The 14,465-nt window shown below is 40.7% G+C and overlaps 1 protein-coding gene across 8 annotated transcripts in view; it reads left to right on the top strand.

Moving 5' to 3' along the window:
• The window catches only part of Skic3 (SKI3 subunit of superkiller complex), a 119,322-nt gene that overhangs the window by 26,893 nt on the left and 77,964 nt on the right, over nucleotides 1–14,465 (top strand). For all 8 annotated transcript variants that reach the window (XR_009058368.1, XM_057789726.1, XM_057789728.1 and 5 more), the window contains 8 exons: nucleotides 3,739–3,879; nucleotides 4,513–4,614; nucleotides 6,616–6,755; nucleotides 8,976–9,062; nucleotides 9,527–9,630; nucleotides 10,563–10,689; nucleotides 11,231–11,410; nucleotides 13,364–13,488. Coding sequence is in view for 7 of the 8 variants with exons in the window: in XM_057789726.1 (XP_057645709.1) it covers nucleotides 3,739–3,879; nucleotides 4,513–4,614; nucleotides 6,616–6,755; nucleotides 8,976–9,062; nucleotides 9,527–9,630; nucleotides 10,563–10,689; nucleotides 11,231–11,410; nucleotides 13,364–13,488 (1,006 nt within the window). In the remaining variant the exon portion in view is untranslated. The remainder of the gene's footprint in view (nucleotides 1–3,738; nucleotides 3,880–4,512; nucleotides 4,615–6,615; nucleotides 6,756–8,975; nucleotides 9,063–9,526; nucleotides 9,631–10,562; nucleotides 10,690–11,230; nucleotides 11,411–13,363; nucleotides 13,489–14,465) is intronic.

The raw sequence follows: 14,465 nt of genomic DNA, 5'->3' as shown, positions 1-14,465 counted from the left end.
GATGCGTAGGCACTCAGATGTGTGCTAAGACTCAGAGTTCTTGTTCGGGACAGTGAAAAGCTGCACATGACATCTCTTTTCGTCATCCTAAGCCAAACTTTATGTATTCTGAAGATTAAGAGCTTCTACAAACCTTGAGGCATACCCTTCCTCAGGAACTTTACAGCAATTAATCACTGTCTCTCCACCAAGGACAAATGTATTCCATACTTCTGGGTCTTTCTCTGTGTGTTAAGGCTCAAGATCCATTTTCTGCATGACTCATTTGTCAAGAGCATGTAATGAAGTTTGAATAACTTTCCTAGTTGTCATTTGTTGAAAGATATTTCTTTTTGTGTGTGTGTATGTTCTAAATAACCATTTTGATTTATTTTGCATTGTAGCTGAAACACAAGAGGACAAGAAGGCTTGGCTCTTTAAATTCAAGCAGAAAACAACTTCATTAAGAGTTATGATTTTGTGTTTAGGCCCAGGGAGACAGTTTAGGGTAAAACACTTGCTAGCATTAGTGACTGAAGCTCTGGGTGTGACCACCGACAATGAAAAATAAGGAGTGGTCAAAAGTGAGACCCCAGCCCTCTAACATCCTTATATCCAAAGAGTCTGGAATGTAATATTGAGTTGGAAGTGTCACCCCAGCCCCTGGCCTGGGACTTGCCCTGGTCTGGACTCCAATTCCCAGACTGCCAAGCGCTTGGACTCCAACTCCCAGCCTGCCAAGCGCTGACCCCCTCCCCTGGGAGGTTCAGGACCACTAAAAGAGTGTTCAGACTTGCATGCAGGGAGTCTGGGAACACAACACTGGGACGGACATGACATGTGGTTTCTGGTTTTTTGGTTTTGTGTCTGCTCTCCCTCTGTCCCTTCTTCCCCCATGCACCCCTCCCTCTCCCATGCTCCCAGGTACCCAATAGCGTGGCACTCGTTAAACGTGGACATTTTTGATTTGGTCTAATCTGGTTTGATTGGAGTTTTTTGTGCCAGCGGAGAGGCTCGGTTAGGAAATATTCCTAACAACAAGGTTTTATGTCTTAGAAGTATTTGAAAATGCAGGTGAAAATAAAGAAATGAGTGCCAACAAATACTACGTGAAAATTTTAGTGTTCATTAGTTGGTTGGTTTGTTTGGTATGTCAGAAATGATTTTCTTTCTTTCTTTCTTTTTTTTTTTTTTGGTTTTTCAAGACAGGGTTTCTCTGTGGCTTTGAAGCCTGTTCTGGAACTAGCTCTTGTAGACCAGGCTGGTCTCGAACTCACAGAGATCCGCCTGCCTCTGCCTCCCGAGTGCTGGGATTAAAGGCGTGCGCCCAGCTCAGAAATGATTTTCAAAACAAAATAAAACCTTTTGCTGTTGTATAATTTAGGAAATTGAGTTCCATAGAGCTATTTTGTATCTATCGATTTATACATGAAGTTTGAGTTTTTAGCAGCCTTAGGACTTGACTGCCTTTTTGAGAAGTAAAAATCGTGTTTTAAGCTTTTTTATGGTTGTTTATGTCAGCGTGTGTGAGCGGTACAGTTCTGGAGCTGCAAAGATACAGGAACATAAATGGATTAAAGCTTATCAGGAAACCAGGCTATACCTAGAGCCACAGCAGGACAGCTCTGGAGGGGGAGCTGCAGCAGAACAGCTCAGCCCTGGAGTTCCAGAAAGGTGTCCTGACTTATCCAGCAGCCAGGCTACCTAGAGCCCAATAGGACTTCCGGAGGCTGACACCACAAGAGGGCAGGCAGCTCAGCCTTGGAGAGGTGTCCTGACTTGTCAGTGGGAAGCTGGCTACCTGAAGCCGGGATGTGGTGGGGGATGGGCTCCTGGCAGGATATTGCAATCCTGCTCCTCTCCTAGAGAGACTCTACAGCTGAGCTCTGCTCTGTTCCGCTAAAAGACTGTCCTAAGAGAGCTGTCTGCTTCTTCTGCCGCCCAAGATGTTAACTTCTGCCACACTCTGCTAAAGGGGAAGCTCTGGCAGAAAGTTGTTATTTTTTCTGCCCAGCCTTGCTCAGCCCACCTAAGGGAACATCACAGCAAGGTTCTTCTGTTCTGCTCAGTTCCCTGAAGAATGTCTCAGCAAGGTTCTTCTTTTTTTTTCTTTCTTTTTTTAACTTTATGATTCTTTTTTTTAATTTTTAAAATTTATTTATAAAAATTTCCACCTCCTCCCATTTCCCTCCCCCTCTCCCCACTTCCCCTCCCCCTCCCCCCACTTCCCCTCCCCCTCCCTCTCCAGTCCTAAGAGCAGTCAGGGTTCCCTGCCCTGTGTGCAGTCCAAGGTCCTCCCCCCTCCATCGAGGTCTAGGAAGGTGGAGCATCAAAACAGGCTAGGCTCCCACAAAGCCAGTACGTGCAGTAGGATCAAAACCCAGTGCCATTGTCCTTGGCTTCTCAATCAGCCCTCATTGTCAGCCATGTTCAGAAAGTCCGATTTGATCACATGCTCCATCAGTCCCAGTCCAGGTGGCCTTCAGCAAGGTTCTTCTATCTGCACAGGTGAATTAAGGTCTTCACCCAAGACTCTTAAGAAAGAGATTTCTCTGGGAAGGAGGCATCCAGGAGAGTGGCTGCCTCTGCCAGGGTGGGAAAGGACAGCCTGGAACTCAACAGGCAGAGGGGCTTAGGGCTTCTTAGGGACGGACTTTTCCCAGGGAGTTTTTCTGTTTAGGGATTGGTTAGTTTAGTTGGTCAGGGACAGAGATGTATGTAACATTACTCACAGATTATTCATTGGTATGCATCTAATATAATGAATGCATACATCGGAATATAATGGCATTATGTAAAAAATTTACTTTTAATATCTATGATTGAATCAGATCCCATATGTGGTTTGGTCATATATATATATTTCACAATAGATGTCAAAAAGCAAGTCTTTTAAAATATTAATTATTTATTCCCCTTGCTTATTGTTTTAAGTTGTCTGTCTTAGTAACTTTTTCAGAATTTTCCTGTGTGATTTATTAAAGTGTTGAATGCTCCTCATTAATTATAAACAAATAACATTTTTCACTTGGGGTGCATATGAACTTCTATGTCGGAGAAAATGGAATTATAACAAAATGTATATTTTCTAACCGAAATTATTTTACAAAAATAAATTAAGGTTATTGCAGCATTGTAATTAATACATAAGCCTAATAATTATATAGACAAGAATAGTTTGGTAAAAATGTGTGCAGTGTATTGCTAGCCCTGTAAACCTAAGAAGACTGAGACAGAGTCTTCATTTGGTGTCTTCTGATACCAGAATTGATGGGAAAGTCTGTCAGAGTTGGCTGCCATGCCTCTAGCTGTGTATTATTGTCCTCAGGGAACCAATAAGATACTCCGTTTCTTTCATGCATATGCTAAAGTTGATAGGCTGAAGAGGCGCTACTGCTGAGAGTTGAATAGGAAAAGCTGAGGCAGCCATGGACTGTAGCCATAGGTTTCTCCTTCAAAACCTTTGAGCATGAATTTAGTTTCAGAGTACGTGTGTATATAAAGTGATTTAACTTCCAGTGTTTAAGCATGCTGATGAAGTAATGATATCTTCTATATTTGATGCTTTATTTAAGTTTTTATTTCCTTAAATCAGGAATTAGTAAAGTATGTATGAAGCAGCTTTTGAAATTTATGTATACAGGTATGGTAGTTAAGAATTCGGCGTACTTAGTATATATATATATATATATATATATATATATACATATGGATATATATGTATATATGAATGCTAATAATGTTTTCTTTTAATTTCAGGGAGTCTGACAGATGAGGGACAGCAGTATTGTTGTAAACTAGTGGAAATGAATTCAAAAAGTGGTCCAGGCCTCATTGGTTTAGGCGTTAAAGCTTTACAAGACAAGAAGTATGAAGACGCTGTTAGTCACCTAACGGAAGGTAACGTATGACTACAATTTCAGCCTTCCTGTAAGGAGATAAACCAAAGTGAAACAAAAGATGAACACACATATTCTGGAGTCTGCTCATTAAATCTGAGTTTCTCAAGAGCAGGGAAAAGTTCAACCATATGTGCCTGGTGATTTTCTTTGTACGGTAGGGATACTTTGGGGAAGCTTAGATACAGAAAGGCTTGGGTTAGTCAACTCAGGTGTGGCGGGTTTTGGGGAGACTTACATTCTAGTTGAGATGTGACTGACAGAGTGAAGAAGGCAGCTGGAGCGAGCGGGAGGACACTGGTCAAGGAGTGATTTGTGGAGCAGCAGAGCTGAGAGGAAACCTGTTGTTTCGGGTAGTTCAGTAAGATTTGAGGATGGAGTGTAGGTATGCAAAGGATAGGAAGTGAGGCTGAACACGGCCTTGCAAACATTGTTAACAAGCTTACAGTGTGTCCTGAGGACAGCAGGAGCCCATGAAAGTCTCTAAGCATAGAAACCGTCATCTTGTGTTTAGATTTTCTGGGGCAGCATAGGGCTGGGAAGGTAGATGAGTCAATCAAGTGCTTGTCTTGTGAGCATGAGGACCTGGGGTCGACTCCTAAAACCCATGGTATTTATGATTATTTCATTTTAGGCTTGACAGCAAGCCCTCTCTGCATAGCTGGCTGGTATCATCTAGCAGAAGCCCAAGCCAAAGTGCACAGACCTAAGGAAGCTATTCTTTCTTGCAACCAAGGTATTCTTATGTACTTTGTGTTTGAATGTAGGAAGACGAATGCTGTTTGCTTTCGTCTAACTTGAGAAAGAGACTATTTTAAAAAGATAGCCTTTTGATTTTGTTTTAAATTTGTGGTTGATATCAATGGCACTGAGGAAAATAAATGCTTGATCTGTGTGCATGTCTGCTGATAAATGCATCTTTAAGGTGAGGGCATAGATGCCGTGTTCTGCTTTTCCAACAAGGAACCTACTGGTATGTTTAGGTCCTTCATAATTTCTTTTTTCTTTTTTTTTTTTTTTTAGTTTTTCGAGACAGGGTTTCTCTGTGGTTTTAGAGCCTGTCCTGGAACTAGTTCTTGTAGACCAGGCTGGTCTCGAACTCACAGAGATCCGCCTGCCTCTGCCTCCTGAGTGCTGGGATTAAAGGCATGCTCCACCAACGCCCAGCCCTACATGATTTCTTAATGCCATGGATATAGATGAGAGATGATTCTTTGTTCCTGACCTAGTTGGTTGTCAAACTTCTGTATTTGACAGTCTGTTCTAATTCAGTTTCTTCCAGAGTCCATAGAGAGTCTGTCTTAGTTTGGGTTTCTATTGCTGTGAAGAGACACCTTGACCATGACAACTCTTATAAAGGAAAACATTTAATTGGGCCTGGCTTACAGTTCAGAGGTTCAGTCCATTATCATCATGGTGGGACATGGTGTTGTGCAGGCAGACATGGTGCTGGAGAAGAAGCCGAGAATTGTACATCTTACAGGCATTAGGAAGTGGTCTGTCTCACTGGGCATGCTGGAACATATATGAGACCTCAAAGCCCACTTCCACAGTGATGTACCTTCTCCAACAAGACTATACTTACTCCAACAAGGCCACACCTACTCCAACAAGACCACACCCACTCCACAGCAAGACCACACCCACTCCAGCAAGGCCACACCTACTCCAACAAGGCCACACCCACTCTAACAAGGCCAGCCACACCTAATAGTGCCACTCCCTTTGGGGGCCATTTTCTTTTGAAGCACCACACAGTTCATTCTAATCTGACTTCTTTTCAGTGTCCTTAATTTACTAGAGGCAGAGGACTAGTAGCCAGCGATATTCTTAAGCACCATCAATTTTATTCCTACTGTGTGAAAATAGAGGTCTTAAATTCATGTGTTTGGTTTTATTGTTTTTTTTTGTTTTTTTTTTTTGTTTTTTTTGTTTTTTTGTTTTTCGAGACAGGGTTTCTCTGTGGTTTTGGAGCCTGTCCTGGAACTAGCTCTTGTAGACCAGGCTGGTCTCGAACTCACAGAGATCCGCCTGCCTCTGCCTCCCAAGTGCTGGGATTAAAGGCGTGCGCCACCACCGCCCGGCTCATGTGTTTGGTTTTAAATTCAGATCTTTCTAGAAGAATTTAAGAGAAAGTTTATTTGTGATTGGATTATTCATCTCTCTTTATCTCTCTATATAATATATATTATATATAATAGAAATTTTGCTTACTGTATCTGCAATATATTATGTTATTGTTTTTGCAAGAAAATCTTAACTTTTTAAGATTGACTTTATGTTATGTGCATGGGAATGCCCACATGTATGTCTGTGCATCATGTTCATGGGTGCTGTGGAGGTCAGAAGAAGGGGATATCCTGGAGCTGGAATTGTAGGTGGTTGTAAACTGCCCTGTGGGTGCTGGGAAGTCAAACCTAGGCCTTTTGGAAGAGCAGCCATCTCTCTATTCCCATATGTCATTCTTTAAAAGTTTTTTTTAAACATTTATTTATTTAATTATTTGTGTATGTGTGCATGCACACATGTGCACGTGCCATAACATAAGTGTAGAAGTCAGAAGACAATTGTCAGAATTTGGTTCTCTTCTATCTTTTAGTTCTGGCACTGAAGTCAGGTTGTTAGGCTGCGCAAACACCATTATTTTCTAAGCTGTCTCTTTGACTGTATGTCATTCATAAGTAGCAAGCAAACTGAAATGCTGGAGATTGATTTTTCATGTCCTCAATCTTATCAGCACTTAAGAACATAGATGATCATGGTGCAGCAGGTGGCCATCGTCATCAGAAGAATCTTTGTCTTCTTCTGAAAGCAGAGGCTTTGCTTAAACTTTCCGATTGTGAATCTTCAGAGGAAGCAATTCACATTCTTGATCAGGTAGGTGGTCTGAGTTTTCCTCTTCAGCCATCTCCTCCTGCCAAATGCTTACATCATAAATTCCGAGTTGTGTCTATACTCTGGTTAAATCTTCCACACTCTTGAACTTGCTCGCCTTAGTCAGGGTTCCCATGGCAGCGGAGAGACACCTTGGCCATGGCAACTATTATAGATGGAAATACTTGATTGGGCTGGCTTACAGTTCAGAGGTTTAGTCCGTCATGATAGGAAGCATGGCAGCACACAGGCAGACATGGCTGGAGAAGGAGCTGAGCGTTGTACATCTGGATCTTCAGGCGGTATCTTAGGTGAAGAATTTCTGTTTGATTTTAGTGCCTGTTCTCCCGTCTTGTTTTTGTCTTATTGCAGTAGCACACTTGATTATTAACAAGTTAGGGCTTTAACTTTTTCCTTCAGGAAATGCTTTACAGATTACTGATCGAGTGGTGACTTCATAGCTTCATGCTCAAGAATGTGAGGCTCAGTTCCTCCACAGATGTTGATTTTGTTTTTAATTAGCAAACTGTTTTCTTAAGACTTTTGGTTTAATTTGAAATTCCTTAGTGAGAAAACATAACCGGCAGATCATGAATTTTAGCCACATTGTCTCTTAAAGAGTTTTGTCAAATATATTAGTTATTGCAGTTTTTTTCATCATTGCTTTGTGTATTTCAAAGGGTTTTTGCATTTTTGTTTTCTTTAAAGTAACAAGCAGCTGCTGGCCTCCTTTAAGAGCTCCTATGTAGCAGGATATGCTGGTTCATGCCTGTAATCCCAGCAGAGAGGCTCAGGCAGAAAGGTGACCATGAGTCCAAGGCCAACCTGTGACACATTATGAATTCTGGGCCAGCCTGAGCTGTGTGCTACACTGTGAGACCCTGTCTCCAAAAACAAAAAAAACCCAAAACTCAATACCATACTTTCTACTTGTCTGTCTTTATTATGTATCTTGTTTAGATGTTTTATAGATACCTTTCCAGTACCTTTTTTTGACATATACAAAAAGCATAATGAAAAGTTTTTTTTTTAAATGTAAGAGTCCATATCTGAGACAGAATATTTGTAAGTTGATCATAAACATCATTTTATGCTAGAAAACAGACCCTGTAAAAGGGCCACACTACACACACAGGAGCTGACCCCTGAGGGCAGCAGCACATGTGCCGAAGAGAAATACTGATTAAATATGTCTGAATGTAGGTGTGCATATTGCTATCACAAAGAAAAAGATCCCAGCAAGCTTGCGAAAGCACCTTGCAGGCTGTTATTAGGGAACAAACTGGAAGAGGGAAAGCATTTATTCCTCTCTTACCAACTGCTCTTTGAGATAGCTGGACAGGTGACGAGGGGAGGACAAGGTCCTCCAGGTTTAAGTGTTTCAGGTGATAGTGGAAAGAGCAGTGATCAACTAGAAGTCATTTTATAATTTAATAAATGAATAGATGTAGGCATTGAGGATCAGTGACTTCTGCAGAGAAGACGGTAGCCTGACACAGCCATGACAAACACACATAACATATTGTTGCTGGACCAGGTCTAGCCCTACCTGTTGATGCAGGGACCAGGAGAGTCTCAAACACCATGAGAACACTCAGTCCTCTTGACTTTGTGAAACTGTGACAAACGGTCTGTGTTTTCACAGTTAAGTTATAAAAAAGAAAGCAGAGAGGTAGAAGGGGACCCTGGAGATAAAAGATAGTTAATAAGTCTTCTTATTGAGATATATGTACCTTAGTTGAATTTTGGCTAAAATAAGTTGCTCAAATTCTTCAGGAGGCAACTAGGAAATCTGATCATATGAAAGCTACATGGTTGTCTTTGGGTCTGACAATGGTAGTGTTTTTGCCATTTATAAACAACTATCTTAAATATGCATGCTGAAGTATCACAGGCGAGAATTACAGTGCCAGATATTTGTTATCATTTCATCTGAAAGGTATGGCCAAGGCTTGGATATATACATGGACAGACATTATAAACATGAGTTTATAATTCTGTGCCTGGACAATGAGTATGTTATAAGGTTGTTTCACTGGTCTTTAATTTTCTTGTGTATTTGAAGTTTCTCCAATTAAATGATTAAAAAATATAAATCTGGATAGCAATGGAACTCTGATTAAACCCTGTCATAACCAGCTCATTCGTGTCTGTTCTTTAAGCAGAACAGACACCCCTGCAGCTTTCTGGAGAGACTTGTAGCAGCTGTCAATCATTTTCTAGGTTTCAGATGCAGATAATACCCCGCGACTGCTGGTTCTTCAAGGCCAGGCCCATCTGAACACAGGCGCTGTAGACAAGGCTGTGAAGGTTGGTGCTTTGATTTCAAATGGAACATTATTTAAAGGCTAAAAGAAGGTTCTAGGAGTTTAGTTCAGTGTTATAGTGCTTGCCTACAAAGTGTAAGACCCTGGATTTGGTCCCCAAAACTCAAAATCAAGTAAAATAAAATATAAAATGAAAACTAAACAAAAAAACTGAGAAATAAAAGTCAAAAGCCATTTAAAAATAACTATTTTTTTATTGTATGTGAATGGGTGGTTTTCCTGCATGTGTCTGTGTACCATGTGCATGCCTGGGGTCCTCAGAGATCAGGGAAGGGTGTTGGATCCCATGGAGCTGGAGTCGTAGATGGTTGTCAGCTGTCACGTGGGTGCTGGGAACCAAACCTGGGTCCTCTGGAACAGCAGGCAGTGCTCTTAACCACTGAGCTGTCTCTCCAGCCCCCGTTTGTTTCTAATGGGATATGGAATTGACAGGTATCTTCTTGACAGATCATGGAAAACCTTCAAGCTTCTTACCCTGACCTGGCCGAAGTCCACGCACTTGAGGGCTTGATTCATTTTTCTAAGGAGGACTATCTGCAAGCAGGAGCATGGTGAGGGTGTATAGATTGCCTGGGGCTCCGTTCACATCTCAGCTGTTTCTTAAAAATTTGACGTGACCGTAATGAAGTTCCACTGTGTGTGTGTGTTTCATTTCACTTGTAGCTAGGAGCTATACATTTTTCTGTGATAGATTCTTAGTCTAATTAGCTGATCATAATGTTTAGTTAGAGAGTGTAATATTTGGTATATGTTCTGATCATGTGTAGTGTCAAAAGGTCACTATGCTTCTTAAAGCTCTTCTTTCAGTAATACCATATATTGCTTATTATAGTTTAGATCCTGAAGTAGTGAAATGTTTTAGAGTTGGGAATTTTTTAGATTTATTTTATTTTATGTTTATGAGTGATTTGCCTTTATGTATGTATGTGTATCACATGTATACCTAGTACATGAGGAGTTCAGAATATGGTGTCAGATCCTCTGGAACTGGAGTTCCAATTTGGGGCTTTCCTGTTAGTACTGGGAACCCAGGTCCTCTGGAAAAAAAACAGGTGCTTAACCCTGAGGCATCTCTTCATCGCCTAGATATGGGATTCTTGAATCACCTAACTTGATTGTTCTGTCTTAGAGTCCCTTATGTTTTACACACACACACACACACGGGGGGGGGGATACACACACAGACACACAGACACAGAGAGAGAGGGGAGATACACACACACACACACAGAGGGGGGGTGATACAGAGAGAGGGGAGATACACACACAGACACACAGACACAGAGAGGGGAGATACACACACAGACACACAGACACAGAGAGAGAGGGGGGATACACACAGAGAGAGGGGGGATACACACACAGACACACAGACACAGAGAGAGGGGGGATACACACACACACACATAGAGGGATACACACACACACACACACACACTCACACACACCTAATACGTCTTTCCGCTCCCCCTTGGTTATTTAGTTTCCAGAGAGCACTTGAGAAAGACTCCGAAGTTGCTGAATATCATTATCAGCTTGGGCTGACGTACTGGTTCATGGGTGAAGAAACAAGAAAAGATAAAGCAAAGGCTCTTGCCCATTTTCTGAAGGTAAGCCAGTGCTACTACTAAATTCTTTGTTAAAGTTGATTTGTTATACAGTCAAATAGCCAACAGAATAGTTATTTAAAATTACTATTTACTAAAGTGTCATTTTGCATTTCTTTTCTCATAGAAGAGGTTTTGTGAGAATATTTTTTCTAGATGAAAATTTAAATTATGAAAGTATAAAAGTGTCAGCTTCAGAAGTCTCTGTTACAGAAATTGAGACATGTTGGCTATGGAAGCAGTGCTGTTTCAGCTGAGGCCTCTGTAGTCTTAAGGATATAGAGTCTCAGTGAGCATATTAACTTAACAATGGCTGTAATCCCACATTTGATTAACAAAGAAATGCTAGCTTTACCTTGTGTTTGTTTTCCATAGGCAGTGTGGAGCAGCTTTTGTGTTTGTTTTAAATATCACACTAAAGGATTCTTTTGGCATAATTCTGTACTTTCGATAAAATAGTTTCTTTTTTTAAATCAGTGTACTACATCCTTAATATGCATTAATATAAACTTTTACTATTCCATTGTCAACGTTTATTTCCAAGGCTGCAAGACTGGACACATACATGGGTAAAGTTTTCTGCTATTTAGGTCATTATTACCGCCTTGTCGCTGAAGATAGGAGCAGAGCTCGCGGATGTTACAGGAAAGCCTTTGAATTAGATGGCAGCGATGCTGAGTCTGGAGCAGCAGCCGTCGACCTAAGTGTGGAACTTGAAGACATGGTCTGTCTTATGGCCACTCTGTCTCTTAGTCTTTTATGCCAGTATATAAATTGGGATGTTTTTATAATATATTTTCTTGAAAGATTTTTTTATTATTCTTTGTAGGTAAAATAGAAATATCTTTGCACTTATTTATAAGCTACTTTTTCTTCTCATTGGCAGATACTAAATTCCTTGTCACTCTTTTGTGTGTACTTTTACGTGACTGTGTACCTGTCTACATGGCATTCATATATATGCCTGTACAGGACCCTATAGTGTTGGAGAAGGGCACTATTTGTTGGTTCCTGGCAGCTTAGCCCTGAAATCACACAGAAACTATTAATTAAATCACCTCTGGGCCCATTAGCTCTAGCTTCTTATTGGCTAACCTTTACATATTAAGTTAACCCATTTCTATTAATCTGTATATCACTATGAGGTAATGTCCTGCCAGCAAAGTTTCAGCACGTCTGTCTCTGGTGGCGAATCCATGGCACCTCTCTGACTCAGCCTTTCATCCTCCCAGCATTCACCTTTGTTTTCCCGGTCTACCTAAGTTCTGCCCTATCAACAGGCCAAGCCAGTTTTCTTTATTCATTAATGGTAATCACAGCATACAGAGGGAAATCCTACGTCACCTCCCCTTTTCTGTTTAAATAAAAAAGAAGGCTTTATCTTTAACACAGTAAAATTACATACAACAAAACAGTTATCATGCAAGAATTACAGTTATATCTATTTTATCTTCTATCAAACTAAGGAAGACTATATTCTTCAACTCCATCAAAGGCTCCAGAAGTATATAATATTACCTAAGTAAACAGGAAGTACATTGTAAGCAACTTCCAAAACTCTAGAATTGACAGAGACATCTTACTGCCTGGACAGTCACCCAAAGTCCTTCTGTATCATTGGAGCATACATCTTTAGCCTACTGGCCCATAGTATCTGGCAGACTTTTTCATGAAGCAGGAAACTTCAAAGATAGTTCCGCCTATATTGGCAGTTTGTCAGTAACTTTCTTCTGTGTCTTGCAGAATGTTTAGCAGACTCTTTTGTGTAGCAGGAACCCTGAAGGATGATCTCATCTTTAGGCAAGTTCAGCTGTCATTTCTCTATGGGTCCTGCATGTCCAGTTCAGCAGTCCAGGCAAGAGCAGTTTCTTGCCCAAATGGCTAGCAAGCTCCATAAGGAGCCTCTTAGATGCCCCTCTTCCTCTTGAAGTAACCGGTGCTGCCAGGAGCAGACATGTCTCACTGTCATGAAAAGTCTTAAGTTCTTAAACATTTTAAATGCTATATTCTGAAGGTCTCTGAAAGATTTGAAGAAACCTATCTAACTGAAATATATCTCTATACATCTAAAAAAATCTAACACGACTACAAGCTTGACTATTATAGATGATTATCTATTAACCTATATTTCTTAATTATACATTACATTTTTAAATGAACTACATAATCACGACACCTTAATCAAGAGCAGAAATATACATATAACAAGATTGACCTTAAATTTGCAATCATAAACCAAGATCTATACCAATGCAAATTATTCATATCTATATCACCCTGAGAGAGGGCAGCGTCAGCGTCTTTTCTTAAGAACTTTCCACTTTGACTTCCTGAGAGAGCTTATTCACTGAACCTGAAGCTCACTGACTCAGCTAGATCAGCACACTTTAGGAATTCGTCTGTCTCCGTCTGCCCCGCCCCAGGCCACAGTGCTGGGGTTTCAGGAACATTCCCCGCCGCATCTTTTTGTCTTTTTACACAAGTTCTGGAGATGTGGGGGCCGGACCTCAAGTTCTAGTGCTTGTGTCCCGAGTCCCAGCGTTTTCTTTATTATTAACAGTAGTTTTTGTGTTTCGTTATAAATTAAAAAAAATCAGAAGTGGGAAGTGAAAGTATGTTTTTTTCATAATTGTGTATTTTTATATTTGATGTTCCTGACATCGATATTTTTCATTAGGAAACTGCTTTGGATATCTTAACAGCAGTAACTCAAAAGGCAAGTGCCGGAGCAGCGAAGTGGGCCTGGCTGAGGCGAGGCCTGTACCATCTGAAAGCTGGTCATCATTCTCAAGCCGTGGCCGAGTAAGACAACTCATCACGTTTACATTCAAACCTTGTGTGCCTCCTCACAGTTCCTCGATAGCCACGTGACTTTTAGACGTGGCCTCTAAGCAAGATGCACTTTGAGAGAACCATAACAAAATTTATTGTTTGGGTGCTTATTGTCAGCAAGGTACTAGAATTTAAAGAGTACCAAATCACGTACTGTTGTTGAGGAGCTAGCCTGAAGTCTTGGTGACATCGTAGTGCATAGGCCCCTCGAGAGACACGCCAGTAATAAAAGCCGAGCTCTCCACTGCTGCTGCTGCTGCACTGCCGTTTGTTGGCTTAGGGAGCAGGGGAGATCATGTCAGCCTGAAGCGTGTTTTCGAGAGGCCCATGTGTGATTGATTTTAGTCATTTTGCTTGAACTGTATTTCAGAGTAAAAATATAATTGAGTCAAGATAGAGTCATGTCTGATATGTGTTAATTTCTAGGATGTAAATATTCTGTTCTTTTCATAGAAATGCCATTTGATCAGAAATATCAGCATCCCTCTCACTCCTGTATTTCAGATGGTTGAGCAGGGCTGACAGGTTGATAGATTGATGGCTGCCTGTCCTGGTGGCATAGAAAACTGGAGCTCTGTCAAACAATAAAGAAAAAGAAACTATGGTTTTCCCCCAAAGAGCATTTTGCTCTTATATTTTAAAAACCACTTCACAAAATCTTTATTTATTTATTTATTTATTTATTTATTTATTTATTTTTTTATTATTTATACAACATTCTGTCTGTGTGTATGCCTGCAGTCCAGAAGAGGGCACCAGACCCCATTACAGATGGTTGTGAGCCACCATGTGGTTGCTAGGAATTGAACTCAGGACCTTTGGAAGAGCAGGCAATGCTCTTAACCTCTGAGCCATCTCTCCAGCCCCACAAAATCTTATTACTATTAAAAATACTCAAATTGTAAAAGAAAACAGGGAAGACTCCTTTAAGTATCACTTTTACAAAT

Source organism: Chionomys nivalis, chromosome 15 (assembly GCF_950005125.1).
Source record: "Chionomys nivalis chromosome 15, mChiNiv1.1, whole genome shotgun sequence".
Classification (NCBI taxonomy): Eukaryota; Metazoa; Chordata; class Mammalia; order Rodentia; family Cricetidae; genus Chionomys; species Chionomys nivalis.
The sequence above is the reverse complement of the archived record's forward strand: the minus strand, read 5'-3'. Positions and strand labels throughout refer to the sequence as shown.